The sequence below is a fragment of the Anguilla anguilla genome, chromosome 13, assembly GCF_013347855.1.
Source record: "Anguilla anguilla isolate fAngAng1 chromosome 13, fAngAng1.pri, whole genome shotgun sequence".
NCBI lineage: Eukaryota > Metazoa > Chordata > Actinopteri > Anguilliformes > Anguillidae > Anguilla > Anguilla anguilla.
The window spans coordinates 39,930,429-39,950,840 of record NC_049213.1 but is presented as its reverse complement, the minus strand read 5'-3'; the positions used below and the strand labels follow the sequence as shown (position 1 = coordinate 39,950,840).

The following is a 20,412-nucleotide window of genomic DNA, read 5'->3' as shown; positions in this document are numbered from 1 at the left end:
AGCATCACCTGAGAAGATACTCAGCACCTGGTGCTGCCTGTAAGTCACAGACTTCAAACAGTCATTGCATCCAGAGGATACGAGACAAAGTGGAGTACAGAGTCAAATCAAGAAAAAATATCTTTGCCCCAAACATTATGGCAAGCACTGTACCTGCACACTCATGTACACACACACACACACACACACACACTCACATGCACAAACACATGCATGTACAAACCCACACAAGCATAAACATATGCTCACGCATAACTACACAAACATTTACACACACATACACTGAAAACACAGGCACAAATATAAATAATTACAGACATGCACAGAGTATGTGTGCACACATACACCATATACACACGTGCAAACACACATGCACAACCACACAAATATTTACACACATGCACACAGATGTGTACACACTTTCCTGGTTACCAAACCTAATGAATTAGACGTGATTTGCACAATTACAAGACACCAAGCAGGACGAAGCCACGTGAAACACTTCGTTTTCTGGAGCCAGGTATGAAATGTGAGTGAAATCATTTCGATTGTAATTAGAGAGCTTTTTTCCCCTCTTCCAAAGAACACATAAACACTATTAATTAGTACCACCCCGTTTCCCACCTGCTCCACGTGGTGTCAGGAGCCATGTTACCCGATATGCTATTCCAGGTAGATTTACGATTAATTCACTATCCTTTAACTGATTACTGTGACATACAGTAGTGGCTTTGCCAGCATATTAAGGTGGACCAGCTATAACATGTGGGCGCTCAGATAATGTACGTACGCGCAGTGTGAAAGATATTTGCGGTATCGCTGTCATAAGACAGCCCAGACAATTCTATTTAAATCCTCTCAAAATTGGTTCCTGCCACGGGAGAGCTATAAAAAAAACCGCCTTCCGCCTCATTACCCCTTTCCACCCGGACGCTCGCGCTGTTCAGATGTCACTCTCCCGCTTACATGTAGTCATGTGGAATTCATCAAGGCCCCCCTTCCCGCCTTCCCCCCTGCTCATTCGGGCACGCGCCCGCGCGAGATGGACGTCATCACTCTTTAGATGGAGCTGTCAGTGGTGCTGAATTTCTGGCCAGCGGTCTGAAGGGAGCGGAGACGTGTGGGGGCTGGCTGGCTGCGCGCGATCAACAGATGGGCTTGCCAGAGTCCTCGAGGACCGTTAACTAATTTATTAAAACACACAGAAGAAGAGCCTTCCTGTCGTTTAATCCACATCAAGAAAACAGAAATGTCAGTTATTTCTGAGGAAACTCTGACAACAGGTCACACCGTGCAAGTATAGGACAGCGGGAAAAAAAAGTGAATGGGAGCGTCGATTTTATGGAGCAGTGGCAAAAAACGATCGAAACGAGTAAAAGAAAGCGCGGCGCAGATTTCATTTATTTTTGGCTCGGGTGAAATATTGCTTAACCTGAGAACCTGAATCGGAGGACACTTTCTACGCGTGGAGTTCGTGTGTTGCTGGCGTCTTGGCGCTCTCTGTGTGCGTCTGTTTGCTCGTTTTTCCCATTTAGTTTTTTTCTGGATTCTCGTGCATACTATGGAAAAAATGCTACCTGCTCAGGAAGCGGCCAAAATCTACCACACCAACTACGTGAGGAACGCCCGGGCGATCGGCGTGCTCTGGGCGATATTCACGATCTGCTTTGCCATCATCACCGTGGTGGTGTTCATCCAGCCGTACTGGATCGGGGACAGCGTCAATACCCCCCAGGCCGGCTACTTCGGACTCTTCCACTACTGCATCGGCAACGCGCTGACCTCCGAGCTGACGTGCAAGGGCAGCGCACTGGACTTCGGCTCCATCCCGTCTGGAGCCTTCAAAACTGCCATGTTCTTCGTGGGCATCTCCATGCTGCTGGTCGTGGGCAGCATCGTCTGCTTCAGCCTCTTCTTCTTCTGCAACGCGGGAAGCGTCTACAAGATTTGCGCCTGGATGCAGCTCGCGTCGTGTAAGTCAGTTTGCCTCGTGCGGGAAAAAAAGATAATTCACTGATTAGTTGGAGTTTCGATAGTTAGTATACGAGCTAATACAGAGGCAGACCAAAGCGAATTGCTAGTTAATTCCATGTGGGTGAATTATTAATGGTTTATAAGGGACAGCATTTAAGTCTAACAAATGTTAAGTCGACGTACGACGTGCAGTTTTGCTTCTGCATCAGGGTTAACCGAGAAAGCCTCTGAGCTATGTTCACTGGGGCGCGAGGACTGCGCTCTGTCACCATTAGACTCAGACGAAAGTCTTGTCGTGGAAGGGACAATAAATCAATGAAGCTCCGGCGCTATTTAAATCAGTGACCTGTCAACACTTGTCATTTCGCATTTACAGCGATGAGGGTCTATAAGGACCACTCATGCGCACTGAAGGGACATATATATGCAGAAAACACGAGGAGTAACAAAAGGCTCGCAGCACACAATAACTGAGATCTAAATGATCTAGTTGATAGGAGCGTACACGGAGATGCCCATATTTGCATTTTTCCAATCAAGTGCAGCTAAATACGTAAGGCACGTGGCCACTTCTAAGGAGGTATTGTCTAGTTTACGGTCTGTATTGGGAGCCTTAGCCTATCGTTTCGATGTAAACTATAAACGAATATTTACAAGATAGCCAACATTGGCTAATATTGGGTGCACCGTACAGAAGTCACCAAACCAGTTCATTATACAATCGAAATTATACCTTTTCACGACAACGTGGGCAGCTTTCAGAGATGTCTGAAAAAAGACACCGGGGAGATTAAGTACAGCAATAATGACAAATGTTACCACGTTTTACAGGTTCTAGCCTATAGATATCGAAAGGCGCATTTTACGGTGTGGCGAAAGTTTGGTGAAAGTTCGTTAGGTCGAGGGAAACCTGTGCGGGTTACTGCTTTTCTTGGTGAAACAAAATCATAACTTTAATGTGCTGCCCTGTTTCGTTTGTTTAAGGGTAACGCTGAGAGGGGACGTTAACTAAGTTATAGGCTCCCACAGTTAAGTGGCGCGCGACAAGGACTGACGCGAGTTGTGGATGGTTTACCAGATGGCGAACGGGTTAATGTCAGGACGCGTATAAGATGTCACTTTCTCTGCCGTGCAGACTGGTAATATCGATTTCACACGAAGCGTCCAAGTAGGCTACTTACTCCTTCCGCATGAAAACGGATACAGTAAAATATATTGGACTGGAAACAGTTTTAAAAAAGATTAATAGCAATATAAATTAAAGGAAAATAAACAGACAACAAAAACGTGCTGTTATGTGCTCATATAGAGTATGCATTCGCTAAAACAAATTTACAGAATGGGCAACTATTTTACACAACAGAGCCAGCAGTAGTAGGCTATTGCTGAGACATGGCTCCTGAGATTAGGGGAAGACTGCTTTGAAAATTTCATATTTTAAAAAAGAACGAAAAAAAAAGGTTTCATCACTGAGATTCAGTGGGGCACCTGTACCAGGAAGAAATGCATTATGAGCACAGCCCCAATCTTCCCCTCCTCGCAACCTCTCATTATTAAGCGACGCTTAATTTTTTTCTGCGGCTCCCCGGAGCAGATTCTCATCAGCGGGGCCCAGAAAAGGAACCGCACCCTCCAATCTGAAAAAGTGTGATGAGAAAGAGCGACGGACAGACGGCGGCAGTCTGGACTCGCACGCGCGGTGGGCGCACGAATCGCAGGCCGTCTGAACACACAGGGCAGACGGTGTTAGATTGGATTACCCCGCTCTCCGCTGGAGCCTCGTGCGTTTTTAATGAATACTAAAGATCATGCCCCGGAGCTGCGCGCATATCCCTTTGTGAATTAACCCTTTACTCCAGCACAAGTGTTTAATAAAAGAGCAACTGGCCATTGATTTACATTACATTACATTACAGGCATTTGGCAGACGCTCTTATCCAGAGGGAAGTACAGTTCCAAGTGCAGGGAGCGATCGCATAGTTTAACTTGGACCCTGTAGGTTAATCTGATCAACACAAACAAACGCAGCAGCAAAGCAGTCTATGCAAATAATACAAGAAATAATTAAACAAGTAGGCACAAGTGCAAAAACTAAAATAAACAGCTTACCTAGATACATACCTAAGCTTACATAGTCAATTAGAGACTACAGGGAGGTAGGGAGGGGTGGGGAGAGGTGCAACCTGAAGAGGTGAGTCTTCAGTCGCCGCTTGAAGGTGATCAGGGTCTCAGCTGTTCTGACCTCCACGGGAAGGTCATTCCACCATCGTGGAGCCAGAACAGACAGGAGACGTGACCGGGAAGTGCAAGTGCGAAGAGGGGAGGTGCCAGGCATCCTGAGGTAGCGGAACGGAGGGTCTGGCTGGCATGTTGGGTTTTAAGATCGTGTGGAGGTGTGCTGGGGCTGACCCCTTGACTGCCTGGTATGCTAGGACCAATGTTTTGAATTTGATGCGAGCCATAACAGGCAGCCAGTGGAGGGTAGTGAGCAGGGGAGTGACGTGGGAGTGTCTGGGGAGGTTAAAGCCCAGACGAGCTGCAGCATTTTGGATGAGAGTTAAAATAGCAAAACCTCGTACAGAAAGAGTTGGACCTCTAACCTTATCCATGAAGTGTAAAAATATGCACGCAAGCTACAGCTTATGTGTGTGTGTGTGTGTGTGTGTGTGTGTGTTGCAAATGTCACGTGAATACAATGAACAATAATAAATAATGTTTCCTACACAGAGGAAATTGCTTATGAAAATATATTACTTCCTGAAGTAGTGCACTGTAAGATATCTAAGCATTCAAGTTTAACCTGGCCTTACCATTTAAACCCTTGCGAGTGGCAGGCTAGCGTATCTGCACCCCTGGGCTAGCGTGGCATAGTACCGGGTTCTAATCATTTAGGCCTGCTTCATGTTCCGAGGGGGAGAGCGAAGCCAAGAGAACTAATCCTGCCGCCTCAGATTGTGTGATATGCAGCATGCCATGCGTGCAGTTTAGAACATATATCAAGATCATCCTGTCTGTTCTCAGCATTCAGTTAAATACATCAGAGATGCGATTACTTGGTTCGCCACGCTTCTCAAAATCGATAACCTTCTCGCGGATTGACGCGTGGTTTTATGCAAATCCGAGAGGCAGCATTTCCTTCAACAACTATTCACATCTAGCTAATTTGTCAGAGATGACGTGAAATGTTGAGATAGAAATAATGTATTTTCATCGCAACTCAGAGCTGTAAGAATATTTCAACACCCCTTTATCTCCGGCACCAGAATCTGCAGGTGAAAATTTGTTGGGAGATGCTGGCTTTATAAAGTAGAAAAAATCTTACATCTTATAGACTATGATCTCTCAGTTGGCACGTAAGCAGGTAAAACAATGATTTTTTTTCTTTTAAATTCTAGAGCAGCTAACAGGTAAGCCGCAAAACTAAAATTATGTAATTGGCAATAAGGGAAGGGCTAGTTCACGGTGGTGTCTGGTTCACGGCGGCAGAAAAAAAAAAAAAAAAAAAAAAAAAAAAAAAAAAAAATAGCAGGCGGAGAAAGTACTCGGAAACCCGATACCGTGGATCGCTTGCATCGAAAGCAGTTGCCTGGCAACTCCAGACCCGAGGCAGACAGGGTTTCTGTGCGAGACCCGAGATAGCGTCTCATTCATTATTCACCTGCGTGGACACGAGCGCCCTCCCCCGCCGGGCGCCAACGCCACCCGCGCGCGGCGGCCTGATGCTGACATCCAACCACACAGCGTCTGATCGTGATGTCTCTTCAGTGGGCAGAGGTACAGCGTGACTAACTTAAGCAGTTCGAAGTTAAAAAAAATAAATAAATAAATAAAATAAAAAATTGGATTTAATAAACGGTGAAACAAAGTTGACAGGTTGCCAGCCATTTTCTAATTTTCAGTGCCTTCTTCCTCCCCCCCCCCCCCCCCCATCGTGATTTACAAACGCTAGTCAAGATTTTAGATGTTCTCAACTTTAGATGCTGTTCGGGTCTGTTTGCTCAGAGGGCAACGTGCACAGGGGTGACCACTCCAACACGGGGACGAACAGCGACACGAATACCAGGGGCTGAAACCGGCATTAACACCACGGGACTTAAATACAGAGTGCGCGAGGAGCTGGAGTTTCTATGGTAACGCTTAACGGGTTTCCCAGTTAAGGCTTTGATAATTTTTACAGGTACGTTTTTATTCATTCGCGTATTCAGGTTTTCCAGAAGCATTTGAACTGAACAGGGGTTATTTTACTTGTAGCAGAACAGGACGGAACAGAATGCAGTTTTTTCAGTGCGTCAGCCCAGCTTCTGAACAGGTGCACAAGGTAAGCGAGCGAACGCACCTCAAACGTGAGGGAGACACGATGGAGTCTGTATGCCGGCGAAACTACAAGCCACGTGCGAGTGCGTCCCGTGCGTGGGCAGGAGTTCGGCAACCCGTTGTCCCCCCCGCCCCACCCCATGGCACCTTCTGAGCTGTGATCCCTCCTTGATCTGCAGTGTCTCTCTCTCTCTCTCTCTCTCTCCCTCTCCAGCCGTGTGCAGTGTCTCTCTCTCTCTCAGCCGTGTGCAGTCTCTCTCTCTCTCTCTCTCCCTCTCCAGCCGTGTGCAGTGTCTCTCTCTCTCTCTCTCTCTCCCTCTCCAGCCGTGTGCAGTGTCTCTCTCTCTCTCTCTCCCTCTCCAGCCGTGTGCAGTGTCTCTCTCTCTCTCAGCCGTGTGCAGTGTCTCTCTCTCTCTCTCTCTCCCTCTCCAGCCGTGTGCAGTGTCTCTCTCTCTCTCTCCCTCTCCAGCCGTGTGCAGTGTCTCTCTCTCTCTCTCTCCCTCTCCAGCCGTGTGCAGTGTCTCTCTCTCTCTCTCTCTCTCCCTCTCCAGCCGTGTGCAGTGTCTCTCTCTCTCTCTCTCTCTCTCCAGCCGTGTGCAGTCTCTCTCTCTCTCTCTCTCTCTCAGCCGTGTGCAATGTCTCTCTCTCTCTCTCTCTCCCTCTCCAGCCGTGTGCAGTGTCTCTCTCTCTCTCTCTCTCCCTCTCCAGCCGTGTGCAGTGTCTCTCTCTCTCTCTCTCTCCCCCTCTCCAGCCGTGTGCAGTGTCTCTCTCTCTCCTCTCTCTCCCTCTCCAGCCGTGTGCAGTGTCTCTCTCTCTCTCTCCCTCTCCAGCCGTGTGCAGTGTCTCTCTCTCTCTCTCTCTCCCTCTCCAGCCGTGTGCAGTGTCTCTCTCTCTCTCTCTCCCCCCCTCTCCAGCCGTGTGCAGTGTCTCTCTCTCTCTCTCTCTCCCTCTCCAGCCGTGTGCAGTGTCTCTCTCTCTCCTCTCTCTCTCTCTCCAGCCGTGTGCAGTCTCTCTCTCTCTCTCTCCAGCCGTGTGCAGTGTCTCTCTCTCTCTCTCTCCAGCCGTGTGCAGTGTCTCTCTCTCTCTCTCTCCAGCCGTGTGCAGTGTCTCTCTCTCTCTCTCTCTCTCTCAGCCGTGTGCAGTGTCTCTCTCTCTCTCCCTCTCCAGCCGTGTGCAGTGTCTCTCTCTCTCTCTCTCTCTCTCCAGCCGTGTGCAGTGTCTCTCTCTCTCTCTCTCTCTCTCCAGCCGTGTGCAGTGTCTCTCTCTCTCTCTCTCCAGCCGTGTGCAGTGTCTCTCTCTCTCTCTCCCTCTCCAGCCGTGTGCAGTGTCTCTCTCTCTCTCTCTCTCCCTCTCCAGCCGTGTGCAGTGTCTCTCTCTCTCTCTCTCTCTCTCTCCAGCCGTGTGCAGTGTCTCTCTCTCTCTCTCTCTCTCTCTCCAGCCGTGTGCAGTGTCTCTCTCTCTCTCTCTCTCTCCCTCTCCAGCCGTGTGCATGGTGATGGGCTGCATGATCTACCCGGATGGCTGGGACTCTGAGGAGGTGAAGCGGATGTGCGGGCAGCGCACGGACAAGTACACGCTGGGGAACTGCACGGTGCGCTGGGCCTACATCCTGGCCATCATCAGCATCCTGGACGCCCTGGTGCTGTCCTTCCTGGCCTTCGTGCTGGGGAACCGCCAGGACAAGCTCCTGCCCGAGGACTTCCAGGTGGAGGCGAAAGGTGAGGCGTCAAACTCACGACCTGGAGGGGGCGCTGTGTCTGCAGGTTTAACTCCAGCCCTGGAGGGGGCGCTGTGTCTGCAGGTTTAACTCCAGTTCTGGAGGGTCGCAGTGTCTGCTGGTTTAACTCCAGCCCTGGAGGGGGCGCTGTGTCTGCAGGTTTAACTCCAGCCCTGGAGGGGGCGCTGTGTCTGCAGGTTTAACTCCAGCCCTGGAGGGGGCGCTGTGTCTGCAGGTTTAACTCCAGCCCTGGAGAGGGCGCTGTGCCTGCAGGTTTAACTCCAGTCCTGGAGGACCACAGTGTCCAAATTTCAGCTGTGCACACGTCCCCCCCCCAGACGAGCGGGGACAGGAGGTGCGATCAGCTCGCATTTAAACCTTCTCAGCTCAAGACGTCCCTAAACTAAGAGCTCTGAGGTCTGCGGCCCAATTTCCGGCCCGAGCAGGAGGACGTCCTGAGAGAGACGGGACGCTCCACATGTCCCGCCTGGCCGGCCTCCACGACCCATCCGTCAGATTAGGGGGGGGTCATCTACGCACTTGTGTGCTTACTTTAAAAGAGCGGTATTTAAAATACATTTTTCAGAAGCAGAACTTACCCAAAGGAACAGTGGACCAGCATGAAAGCAGGCAGCAGACAATTCTGAGTAAATTATGCCACTGCGGGGTGGATGTTCTTTAAAACTTACACCCCGCAGTTTCATGCACGCGCTCACACACACACACACACACACACACACACACGCTCTCCCCACCCCAGGGGGGGTCCCATGGAGAAGCATAAACAGAATATCATTATTTCAGCTGTTTTTGTTTTTTTCAGCTAGGCGACCACTCCAGCAGAACTAGTGACCGTGACGACAGGACTAGAGCTGCACAGAGACCTGCTCTCTTCAAAGTGTACTCTGCCTCTCAGGCTCACAGCAAGACACATTTCATTCAACACACAGCACTGAAACGGAGCCTTGCGATTTAAACCTCTCATTATTAGAAGAGATGCTAGGGCTTTGTCAAGCTATGTCTCTCTCCCCCCCACCCCACAACCGTGCCATATTTTTTTTTGTTTCTTGATCTCAGTATTTTTTAGGGTGGACTTTACTAACCACTACCTGGTCATCTTCACTTCTGATCATCATTTACAATCTTCTTTGTCTGGGTTTTCCTTTGGTATATGGAAATATGAACATCATTAACTGCAGGTTATTTCAGTTCAAGAGTAGAACCAATGTATCAGGACACCGAGTACATTTCCTTAATAGCTAAAGAACAACATTAAGATGTTTGGCCAGTAACTAGGAAGGCCTGGAGAGAAAATGGAAAAATGATGAACTTGAATCCACTCAGACTCTAAATCTGTCGAGCCCTCTGAGTCATGAATAATGCTCTTGGAATAGCCAGAATGGAATATTTGTTCTGAATAGTTCATGGTGCCACTGGCAGTGGATCGGTCCTTGGGGTACACCTCTGACTCGATCAATAAAAACATCCTTTGGTCTTGACAAGCCTGTTGGCTCAGGAGTTGTACTGCTGCTTGTATATTCAGGGGGAAACTGACACATTAAAACCTGTCAAACTGAGTTTTTCCCCCCACAGTCCCTGAATGATGTTTCAAAAAATAAATAAAATAAAAAACATGGCTTAAGCCTTGCGGCACTGATAATACATCCCCATCAAAGTGACCAGAGCCGGATTAAACTGGCTCAAAGTGACCAGAGCCGGATTAAACCGGCGATCTGCGTGAGCGGCAGAATCGGTTAGCCCTGGAACGCAAGAACACAAGTTGGGCTCCGCTGTAGGACGGAACACTCTCGAAGTAGTCAACGCTCAAGCGTAATAAAATTTCACACAGCCTACGGTTTGGCTACATTTCACACGCACGGCACTGCTTAGGGGAGAGCGGAAATGAGCTAATTCTGTCTGCGCTTATCCACGCAAAATCTGGGACGGAAAGAGGTGTACATGTCACGCGCTGATCGAAGGTGTCGCTGTGCCTCTCTTACCTGTTTCAGACCACGCCTGAGGGGCCCGGACTTCAGGACCAGCCTCCAGAGACCACCCGTGTGTCCGGCGTCCAGCGCTCGTCCCGCACCGAAACTGGACCGTACCAACCCCGTCCTGGGCTGGGGGGGGGGGGGGGCATAGGCTGGGAGTGGTATGAACTGGCCTCTCTCCACAGTTCTGTCGGTAAGGTACCTGTGATTATTACATGCTGAGCAGATGGGCAGAGGTTCTGTCGGGTTGAGCTGCGTACCCTGGGGGTACCCCCGGTACCCCACAGATCTGTGGAGAGGGGACATCACTGGCCCTGGTCAATGGAAACCAGCAGAGAGACAGCTTTACACTGAAAGTAAACATGTCAGAACCAAGTTAATCTGTGTGTGATGAGTGAAATACAATATATTATCTACATAGAAATATACCTGTATAATCATTGTTTTATGTGAAGGAGACTTCATGTTGTCAGAAATATATTAACTGCGTATTTGAAAAAAATATGGTTTAAACAGTTAAACTGTCCTGCAGTATTGTGTCAGCTATATCCGAGGGGAAAAAAATGTGGGTCCAGACATTGAATGTCTGTATGTACAGAAAACACATTGAGAACTCACACCTTGGAGAGCGTTCACAGATGTACAGGAAATGTGTAAACAGCGCCCCCTTGTGTCTGACTGCCGTTAATCCAAAGTTGCAGGTGCTCCCGACCTTACCCCATCTCAGCATCACCTCACCATAGCGAACTGGCCTGCCATCTCATAAGAGTTTCAGAGTCAGTGAAGATTCATTTGGACCCTAATAATCAAACTAACACTGTGGTGGTTATCTAATAAAGATACCATAATTGCATCATCAGACAAAATTTCCAATCATCACCAAGATGTGTATAAAATAGCAACTGGGAAAGCAGAATTCAGAACTGAATGCATTTCGTTTTCAGAGAGGCATTCAAAGGCACACTATAAAGTGAGGGGGTAGGCGTGTCAAAGGGTGCGTACACACATGCACAAGGGGAAGTGACACACTGTCAATCAAATCACACTTCAAAGGGAGGAGGCGGTACATTGCACTGAAAATTCTACAACTAAATGCAGCACTTTGAGTTCAGACTTATCCACAGAACCTCAGCATCAGGCATACTTCACCTTAGCCCTGGTTTTTTTGGGAGCAGTCCACCACACAGCAGGCCAGTCAGTGTAACTGCAGAGGTCCTTACCTTTACAATGCTGGCTACAAGGTGACCCTAATGACAGGCGAAACACGCTTGGACAGGTAGTTCCGTGACGGGAGACTGCGGTCAGTGTACAACTGGCCCAGAAAGGACACACCCCTCACTGGCCATTTCCTCACCACAAGTCGAGAACTACAACAGTGTGTGAGAGTGTATATGTGTGTGCGCGCGTGTGTGTGTGTGTCTGTCTGTCCGTCTCGCTGGGGTCACGTCACACAAGTGTGTGTATTTATGTGGGTGCAGAACCAGTGTAAATACCAGCTGCATGCTTGTTCAGTGCGACTCCATGCCGTGGAAGGGTTTCCTGTGTAAACGCCCTGTGTGTGATGTTGTTGAATAAACTGTCCCGTGTGGCTCCAGTGTGTCTCGTGAAAGCAGAGTTCAGTGTGTGACGTGTACAGATCACGACTCCGATAACGCACAGGGTCCCGCAGCTTCTTCACCACAGAGCACACCTCTCCAGCACAGCTTATTTAGCATCAAACGGGGGGGGGGGGGTGGCGGCTTCACCGCGACAGCCCCGCCCGAACGGAACAGCACCGGGTTCGAGAGAGCGCGCGCTCCAGTGCTTTTCGATTACTGAACGCAGTTCGGATCAATCGCTGTCCGCCAATCATCCGCACTTCAAGGGAGGCGGGACTGGGGCACAGTGATCATCAGTAACAACACCAGTTAAAAAGGGGAAGCAGTTTAGAGCCTGTCTGAGTTACATCTGTGCAGTGCACCCGTTACACTCTTACCCACTGGCTACAGATGGACATTTACGGAAGAAACAGTGAGAGTAAAACCAAGAGTGTCCTACCAGGGAGTCAAACCCGCAACCTTCTGGTCAGAAAGTCTACTTCCTTAACTCCTTCTGTTGAGGAAGGAGATTTAAAAGATTCTGAGATGCTGAAGACAGTGTTTCCTGCCATTCAGACAAACAGGACAGGACCTCTTGACACAGCGTTGGGTGGCAGCCGTGCAAAGACATCAAGGAAAGCACCAGATCATCAATGGAGATTCTCTTTTGAAAAGTCTTTATTTTAATTTTTTTTAGCAACTAGCGAAAAAATTTGTTTTCTTTAAATTTAGCAATGAACAATCAAATGAAGAGACAGAAGAGAGAACGAGAGAGAGAGAAAGAAAGAGAGGAGAGGGCCTCTTTGAAACTATCAAGCAGAAAGCAAGCGTCCTTCAGTCATAACGTTCTGCTCCTCATAAAACCTTTCTTCAGCGTCCAAAGCAGAAGCAGAAACCGCGGAATGAAAAGCGTCTCTTTAAAACGCAGCCAGCTGAACTACAGGAGAGCTCGCAGACACACATCCACGCATCGGCAAATTAGCAGTATAAACATCCATCCAGAACACTTCAGCTCCAACAGACCGATATCAGGGCTTCTGAGAAGCTGTAACACAGGTGCATGTGACATGCAGAAGGCCAACACTGGTACAAGTGCAAATACACACAGATCACCGCATTTATCCAGATCTTTTTTGTCCATGTCCGTTCGCGTTTGTGATATTTTTTTGAATTGTGTCAAAAGCTCAGAACGTTATTCTCGCACCCTAAAGGACAAAAGCATTTCACTTAAAAGCAGCTCTTAAGATGCCTTTCATGGAAAAACAAACTAAACAAAAAAAACAAACAAAACAATCTTTTGAAATGCAGCACTAAAAACAATCATCTTGTAGTTCCACAAAATGTTTGGCTGATTCCTCGGAAAGATTTCAAGAAGCGATACAAGATAGAGACAAAATAACAGATTTTTCTTAGAGAGGCAGAGCGCAGCAGCCACCATTTTGGTCCTCTTAAATCAGTCCCATTAAAGAAAACCCTCTTCATAGAAAAGTACCGGCCTTGTTTTCAGCTCCTTCACGGCCTGTCCGTCGTTTCTGACCTCCTGCTGGGCTTCAGAACAACGCAGGTTTCCACAGGAGACTTCAGATCCTCAAAAAAAAGGCAAAATAATCACAAGTCCCTCACAAAAGGCTCCTGGCGTGGCGTGAAACAGCCACGGTGCCGCATGTCAGCGCGTCCTCGGCCCCGAGCCGCAGTCAGCGTGTCCTCGGCCCCGAGCCGCAGTCAGCCGCAGGAAACACACTCCACACCAGCGGGCGTTTAATGGGCGAAAGCCATGCCGGAGGGTCATAAAGAAAGCGCTCACTAGACTGTGGGTGTTTGTTTTCGCGGGGGGGGAGGGAGTGGGGGTAGGGGGGGTTACAAGGCTAATCCTCAACAAACAAAGGAAGGAAACAAAAAAACAGGCAGGATACTCAAGTAATGTCCAGTTAGTTCAAAATAAAAGACAGAACACAGGAATAAATATACAGCGTCACGCTAGACAGGACAGCGCCCTCTGCAGGGCGAGCCGATGGCAGCGTCTGCTCACGATGGGGGCGGGATCACCAGGCGTGACACGGCAGCGCGTGTGTGTGTGTGTGAGAGAGTGTGTGTATGGGTCTATTTATGTGTGTGTGTGTGTGTATGGGTCTATTTATGTGTGTGTGTGTGTGTATGGGTCTATTTATGTGTGTATGTGTGTGTGTGTGCACGTATGCATATGTGTGCGCGTGTGTGCGCATATGCGTGTGTGTGCGTGCGTTTGTGTGTACGTGCATGCATGTATGGGACGGTCTGTAATTCCGGAGGGCGCCACTAGGAGGCGATCCAGGCGTGCCGCAGGCACTCGGCGGCGGTGGCCCTCTTCTCCGGGACGAGGTCCAGCATGGGCAGCAGGAAGTCTGCAAACATCTGCGCGTCCTCCTTCTGCCACTCATACTTCTCCTGCAGCACCTCCTGCAGCCCCCACGGCTTCAGCCTACTGATGTGCCTCAGGTCACCTGACCAGGGGGGGAGAGAGGGAGGGAGAGAGAGAGGGGGGGAGGTAGAGAGAAGGATGGGGAGAGAGACAGAGAGAGAGAGAGAGAGAGAAATATGACGGAGAGAGAGAAAGAGAGATGAGTGTAAATATCCCCGCACACAGACACCCACACATATGGGGGAGGGAGGGAGAGAGAGGGAGAGAGAGAGAGAAACCATGTGAAAAATGAAGTTACACAGCAGAGGGAACAGATTGAAACACGCATGAACGCACGCACCCATGCAGAGAGACACACACACACACACACACACACACACACAGACATAAATATACTCAGAGGTCGTTAGCTTGAATGGTAATATAAAACCCATAGCGTGGCTAGAATTTACATCTCTGCTACTCATTGATACTGTGAAACTGTGGTCACCACTGAATTTTCAGACAATTTAATTCTCATAATTTGTCACAAACCCATACCGTGACATGCAGTAGGTCAAACCACAGGCCACAGTTTTACTGCAGTTCTAATGCAGTAATGAGTGATAAAATGCACCAGTGATGATATAAAACAGTCGTATGGCTATTCACACACAGCATAGTTAACGACAAACGAACATTTCTCCAGTCTAATCAAAAAGAAAATAATTCAGCGCTCTCTGTAGGAATGGCTGAGCAGGACCCAGCCAGACAGAAGCAATCGCACACACACTTGAGAGCCGAGCCCAATCCAGCGTTCAGGGTGAACCACTGCTGCACATTCTGGGGTTCAGCTGCAGCATTACGATGCTCCACAGCGGCTCTCTCTTATGTAATATTTTAAAACCTTAAAGCCTTAATCCCTTTACCTTTCTTGGTGAAAAACTCCTTGGAATATTTTCCAGCCATAATCATCTTTCGAGGAACTTTCCCCAGGAGCTCAATGATCAAAGCAATGTGGTCTGCAAGTTTAAGAGATCAAGAGGAGGGGAGGGAGGAGGAGGGGGGGGGGGATATAGGAAAGATCAAACATCACACTTAACATTCAAAAATACAATCCTCCATGTCAGCTTCCTGCTGTGGCAGTAACCACCCCCCCCCCGTGGACTGACTGTCCAGAGCGCATCAGTTCTTGCATTTTTTAAATTTTGGGGGTAGGTTTAAAATGGTGCTGTTAAACATGTTTAACTCTCAGACCCAGCGATAAGCACGTCACTGGCAGTGCAGCACAGCGGGTAGGGAGCTGGGCTCAAATCAAAGGTTGCAGGTTCGATTCCCAGGTGGTTCCCATGAGTGAGGTGCTTAAGCAGCACTTGCTGCAGTGAACATCCAGCTGTATAAACGGACTGTTCGTAAATATGTAATCTGTGTAAGTCACTCTGGATAAGAAGGTCTGATAAATGCCTGCTCAGCCTCTGACAGCACAGAGACAAGCCAGACAAAAGAGATGCTCATATGCTTCCCACCAGCAGGGGCAGTGTCTAAGGGCCACACCATTCATAGATTTCACCCCATGTTTCAAACACCCCCCTTCCACATCTGGTAACCTAGCTGTTAGTGAAGCTAATCAGACTTCCAGGAAAATGTGAGTCAAAAGATTAGATGGCATAAAAAAACTCACTATAAGACCAGAAACAGCAACAAATACAGGAAGAGGAATCGCAAGAAAGGAACAGCACAGGAAACAGAGACGCATGTTATCCATCCCTCTCATGTCACAGTAAGGCCAGGATGCACTGCTCCTTTCCAAACACCAAGGGGAGCTGTGGGCCCCTGCTGCGGGGCTGATGTGAGAGGACCAGTCCGTGGTGACCTATAACCAGGCCTTAATCAGGCTGGTGGCCACGCCCACTTCCTGTCTGCAGAGCGTGTTGACCAATAATCCCAGGCCTTAATCAGGCTGGCGGCCACGCCCACTTCCTGTCTGCAGAGCGTGAGGGGTCCTGTTGCCAGGCCGATATCCTCGCTTATGTAACAGGCATCAGGTGTTAATGAAGTGGGGACACAGAGCACGCTGGGGATCTCTGGCGAGCCAGACTTCGCCCACACACTCCCACAGTCCCTGAACGCTCGCGGGGGGGGGGGGGGCGGGGGGGGGCGGGGGGGGGGGGGGGACTGAACACGATCGGCCTGATGTGCCCTGCAACACTTCCCAACCCTGCAGCCTCCCAGCGTACGAGAACATCAGTCTCAGCTCGAAGAAGCTTATTTATAAACATAAGGACTAAAAACTGGCCTTCTGCCAAATCTCAGCATCATCTGAACAAGTACTTTGTGTTTCCAGTTGGATCTGCCAGATCAGAACTGCATTATGCATTATGAAAATGCTCAAATACAGCATTCGTGCAGCCCATGTCTTTAATAGATGTCTTCAAGCACCTGGGACCAAATAAATCTATACCTCTTCTTAAATAACTTGTTCAACAGCTCAAGACAAAATAATCTGTTATTGCTCTCTTCTTTTTCCATTCATACATATTAATGAGAGCCTCATAAACCTAGAACACAGAATGACTCATTGATGACACTGTTTAGTGTAGCATAATGGCTAAGGCGTTGGTCTTGTAATCTAAAGGTTCAATTCCCCGGTAGGACACCGCCGTTGTACCCTTGAGCAAGGTACTTAACCTGCATTGCTTCAGCATATATCCAGCTGTATAACTGGATACAATGTAAGTCGCTCTGGATAAGAGCATCTGCTAAATGCCTGTAATGTAATTTAATGTAATGCAGTGCTCAAATACATAAGCGGATGCAATTTGCCCGGAGGCAGGTCAACATTGACAGATTCAGAGAATCAGATTCACACCATTTCATGGGGGGGCCGAACTCCAGCCACACAGCGAGCATCCAGCAAAAAAATAACTAGTAACAGCTGAGCTGCTAAAGAACAAAAAAAAAAAAGGAGGGAACCAAGTTTCAAATTAATTTCTATGTTTTCTTATTATCCAGGGAGGCTGATGTGGATTACATTTATGTGCATGTGTAGTACAAACAGTAAATGAGCACATTCTAATTCAGCTAAGGCCAAGTATCGCACTTCAAAGACTCAACAGCTGTTTACTATCCAGGGTACAAAAACGCACGCTAGAGATTCCCAGTCCAGTTCCTTGAAGTTCCTTCCTGCTGATATTTTCCAAACAACAAAGGGTTTCCGACTAACAGCTTTGAGCTGAGAATGGAGAAAAAACTTGGGCGTTTCTACAAGCTAACGGCCGCAACGGACAGGACCGGGGGGTGTGAATGGAAGAGAAAACCGCAGATAAGCCGGAGGGTTTTTGGCCTCTACGGGACACCGTACGCTTGGAGGGAAACATCGGATTTATGGGAAAGCATGTCAGCTGTACCCCCATGAGCACAAAGCTGTGGCCAAGATCCACAAACAGCCCATGTTGGCATGAAAGTTTGATGACAGCCATCATGAAGACTAGTAATTAGTCTGAGGACACACAACCCCACAGGTTAATATTTAAGCAGTTTTTTTAATGCATGGCTGAGTACTCCCTGGAGAGAGCGCATGAAAGGAAGCCAGAGAGGGACACAGTGACGAAGAGGCTGCTCACCTGTCTGGGCGGGGCTGTGTACATGGTAACCTGACGCTCTGTCTCAAAGGAGAACCATTTCTTCCTGGCCCATATTTACAGCACACAGCACAAACACTGAAAGCACCACACATAAGCAAGCTGCTCTGCTGGACTGCGACCCATTACGAGATCATTACAAGGTCGCACACCTCGCCCAAAACCCAACATGACCCCCAGCGGTACACCTCAGCATTCACCCAGAGGGACTGACACAAACGGTCTGTTCAGCAACATGCAGTCCGTTTACACAGCTGGGTTTGTACTCCAGCCACTCAGCTTAAGCACCTTGCTCAAGGGTGCACCGACTGTACCCCAGGTTAGGAGTCAAACTCGCAACCTCCGAGTTACAAGCCGAGCTCCCTAACCACGATGCCACGCTGCTGTGATGTGACCATGTAAAACGGTACCATTCCTTTTTTCTAAAAAGGACAGCAGACAGGTCTGTCCTCCTTATGCATTTTCAAACTGTATTGAGACTGGGGGAAAGTAGAGAGGGCTACAGATGGAGTTAGCACTTCCATATCACACTTCATCCAGCACTTCTACTGCCCTTCCATCGTTATCCTGATTATGTAGCTCTGTCATATCTTGTCCTGCCTCATTCCAGTCAGACTTCTCATAACTGTCTGACCTCGCCTGTGTTGGGGGCACCTTACCTTCGTCTCGCGAGTAATCTTCTCCAGAGTGCGGCTCGAACAGGTAGTCTCCGGTCGCCAGCTCGAACGCCTGAGGGAACCCCAAAACCCCAGACACCCCCCCGATCACCAGCGTTTCCCCGCGCAGCGAGCGCACACGCAACCCCGCCTCCCTTCCCAAACTTCATAAAGTAAGCATGTTAGGCTATGTGCCTACAGTTTGTTTCTACGTTTATCGAAAAATAGACTACGCAAAAAAAGAAAAAAAATGACAACGTAATCTGAGATCTGTTATTTTTTTCAGCAGGAGGTGAAGAAAAGCATTGGATTACTGAGCATTTGCATCCAGTGCAGGGATTCAGTGGATGCTAATCTCACTTGGGAATGCCAATCCAAATTAAGAGGTGGAACCTAACCACGGTAATCCCAAGAGGTGCTACCCAAATAACCATCCCCCCCATGGCCTGTCCCAGACCCCACGGACGCTCACCATGCAGGCGGTGCTCCAGATGTCCGCGGGCGTGCCGTACCCCGCCCCGATTAGGACCTCCAGCGTCCGGTACTGCCGCGTCTGGATGTCATCAGTGAAGTGCTTGTGCTGGAGGAGAGAAGGAGCGTTAAAATGGCCTGCTCCCGCAAAGCATGCTGGGACGGTCTACCCATCTCTCCATCACAACACAGCAAACCACTGTGACATCAGCAGAAATAAGTGGATGAAAGAGAAGAAAAGGAAAGAGAAGAAAGAGGAAAGAGAAGAGGAAAGAGAAGAAAAGGAGAGAGAAGAAACAGGAAAGAGAAGAAAAGGGGAGATGACCAGCAGGCGCTCTTCCGCTCACCACCCAGCAGGCGTTCCCCAGGTCCGCGATCTTCACCACGATCTTCTTGGCGTTCAGCGGCTCCAGAGGGTTCACCAGCAGCCCGCCGGCCGCCATCTTGGCTGCAGAACATCAGCGAGGGGAGGAAAAAAAACAAGGGACAGACACAAGATCTCAGGGCTCCTCATCTGGGCAAGACCCTACAGCAGGGCTGCACAACAAGGACTGATCCGTTTCAGGATTTTGCGCCAACTTCAGCTCTTAATTACTTAATTAGGTCAATCATATCTTGATCTGACATGTGTACAAGCACCAGCTACAGCCGCAAGACTGCAAGTGTGTCCTAAAGATTTCACTGAGCTCAAGTACAGGAGTGAACCCGCGCAGTTTATAGAGCTGTCAGAGAACTCAAAACTGAGGTGACTGGTTAGAACAAAAACCAGCATGTGGACCGTCCCTCCAGGACCGGAGTTGTGCACCCCTGCCCTACAGGGACACCAAATCACAGGAGCCTTACTGCTGCACAGCCTTAAAGAGCCATCTAAAGACACCAGGGCTTTCCCTGAACTTTGACCCTGCAAGTTCTCAAGAGAACGTCAACACCCCCTCTCTGGGATACGAGTTTTGTGTTTGTGAGCATCTGTAAACAGGAAGTGCTCCTCAGGCCATGCTCTTTTATTTGTTTCCTCTGCAATTTCAACTACTTTCAAAGCCCTGAGGTCCAAAGGTCAAATTTGCTCGCGAGTATGAGAACTGTATCCTAGCAACAATGCAGAGTCATTCCCAGTAAAAATGTCAGAGAAATTTTGGAATCGATCAGCAAAGTGGAAGCCTGGATTTTTAACAGTTTTATTCATTTTTAAATAACTCCACTGGCACCCTGTTCATTACACCCCCACACACTCTCTCTTTCTCACACACACACACACACACACACACACATACATACATACATACACACACGCGCACACACACACATGTTGTGAACAAAGCAATTTCAGTGATTTGAAAGGGCTGCAAGAACATTGTCATGCAAATGTCAAATTCTTTACCAAACAATTGTTATTTAAGATTACTGGGTGAGTGCAGCTTTATATTTCAAGGTATCCAGGTAAAGTCAACTGTTGGTAAGACAGGTGTAGGTGGTCAGGTTCACCGCAGCGACCAGTATTTAAAGGGTAAACACCACATAACTGCATCCCCCAAAGATATCAGACCACTTATTTTTAGTCTAGAGGTTTTTCATTAAATTAAGCTGAAACTGTTGTTAGTATGGCCACAAATTTGAGAAACTGACCACCCCGGATGGAAACACCCAGAAAATGACACCTGCGATGCGTGATGTAATAAGGTGATCACAAACAGCTC

The 20,412-nt window shown here is 48.6% G+C and overlaps 2 protein-coding genes across 3 annotated transcripts in view; one reads left to right on the top strand and one right to left on the bottom strand.

Moving 5' to 3' along the window:
- Positions 1-931: 931 nt before the first annotated feature.
- Positions 932-10,082, top strand: lhfpl5a (LHFPL tetraspan subfamily member 5a). The gene is made up of 3 exons (XM_035387303.1): positions 932-1,973; positions 7,770-8,006; positions 10,015-10,082. Exons 1-3 carry the CDS (start codon positions 1,562-1,564, stop codon positions 10,023-10,025), a joined length of 660 nt encoding a protein of 219 aa, XP_035243194.1. The 5' UTR covers positions 932-1,561; the 3' UTR covers positions 10,026-10,082.
- A 2,151-nt stretch (positions 10,083-12,233) lies between these two features.
- The window catches only part of srpk1b (SRSF protein kinase 1b), a 33,700-nt gene continuing 25,521 nt past the window's right edge, over positions 12,234-20,412 (bottom strand). The window contains exons 12-16 of one of the 2 annotated variants that reach the window (XM_035389125.1): positions 19,066-19,166; positions 18,720-18,827; positions 18,251-18,320; positions 14,880-14,972; positions 12,234-14,053 (exon numbers count right to left, since the gene is read on the bottom strand). In XM_035389125.1, coding sequence (XP_035245016.1) covers positions 13,869-14,053; positions 14,880-14,972; positions 18,251-18,320; positions 18,720-18,827; positions 19,066-19,166 — 557 coding nt within the window. In that variant the 3' untranslated portion in view covers positions 12,234-13,868. The remainder of the gene's footprint in view (positions 14,054-14,879; positions 14,973-18,250; positions 18,321-18,719; positions 18,828-19,065; positions 19,167-20,412) is intronic. The other variant, XM_035389126.1, reaches the window with a different exon arrangement.

What these genes read in the sequence shown, in the direction of transcription:
- lhfpl5a (XM_035387303.1), top strand. Translation starts at nt 1,562, where the DNA reads ATGGAAAAAATGCTACCTGCTCAGGAAGCGGCCAAAATCTACCACACC. An exon ending in CTGGATGCAGCTCGCGTCGT is followed by an intron (nt 1,974 to 7,769) that starts GTAAGTCAGTTT and finishes CTCCCTCTCCAG; the next exon opens with CCGTGTGCATGGTGATGGGC.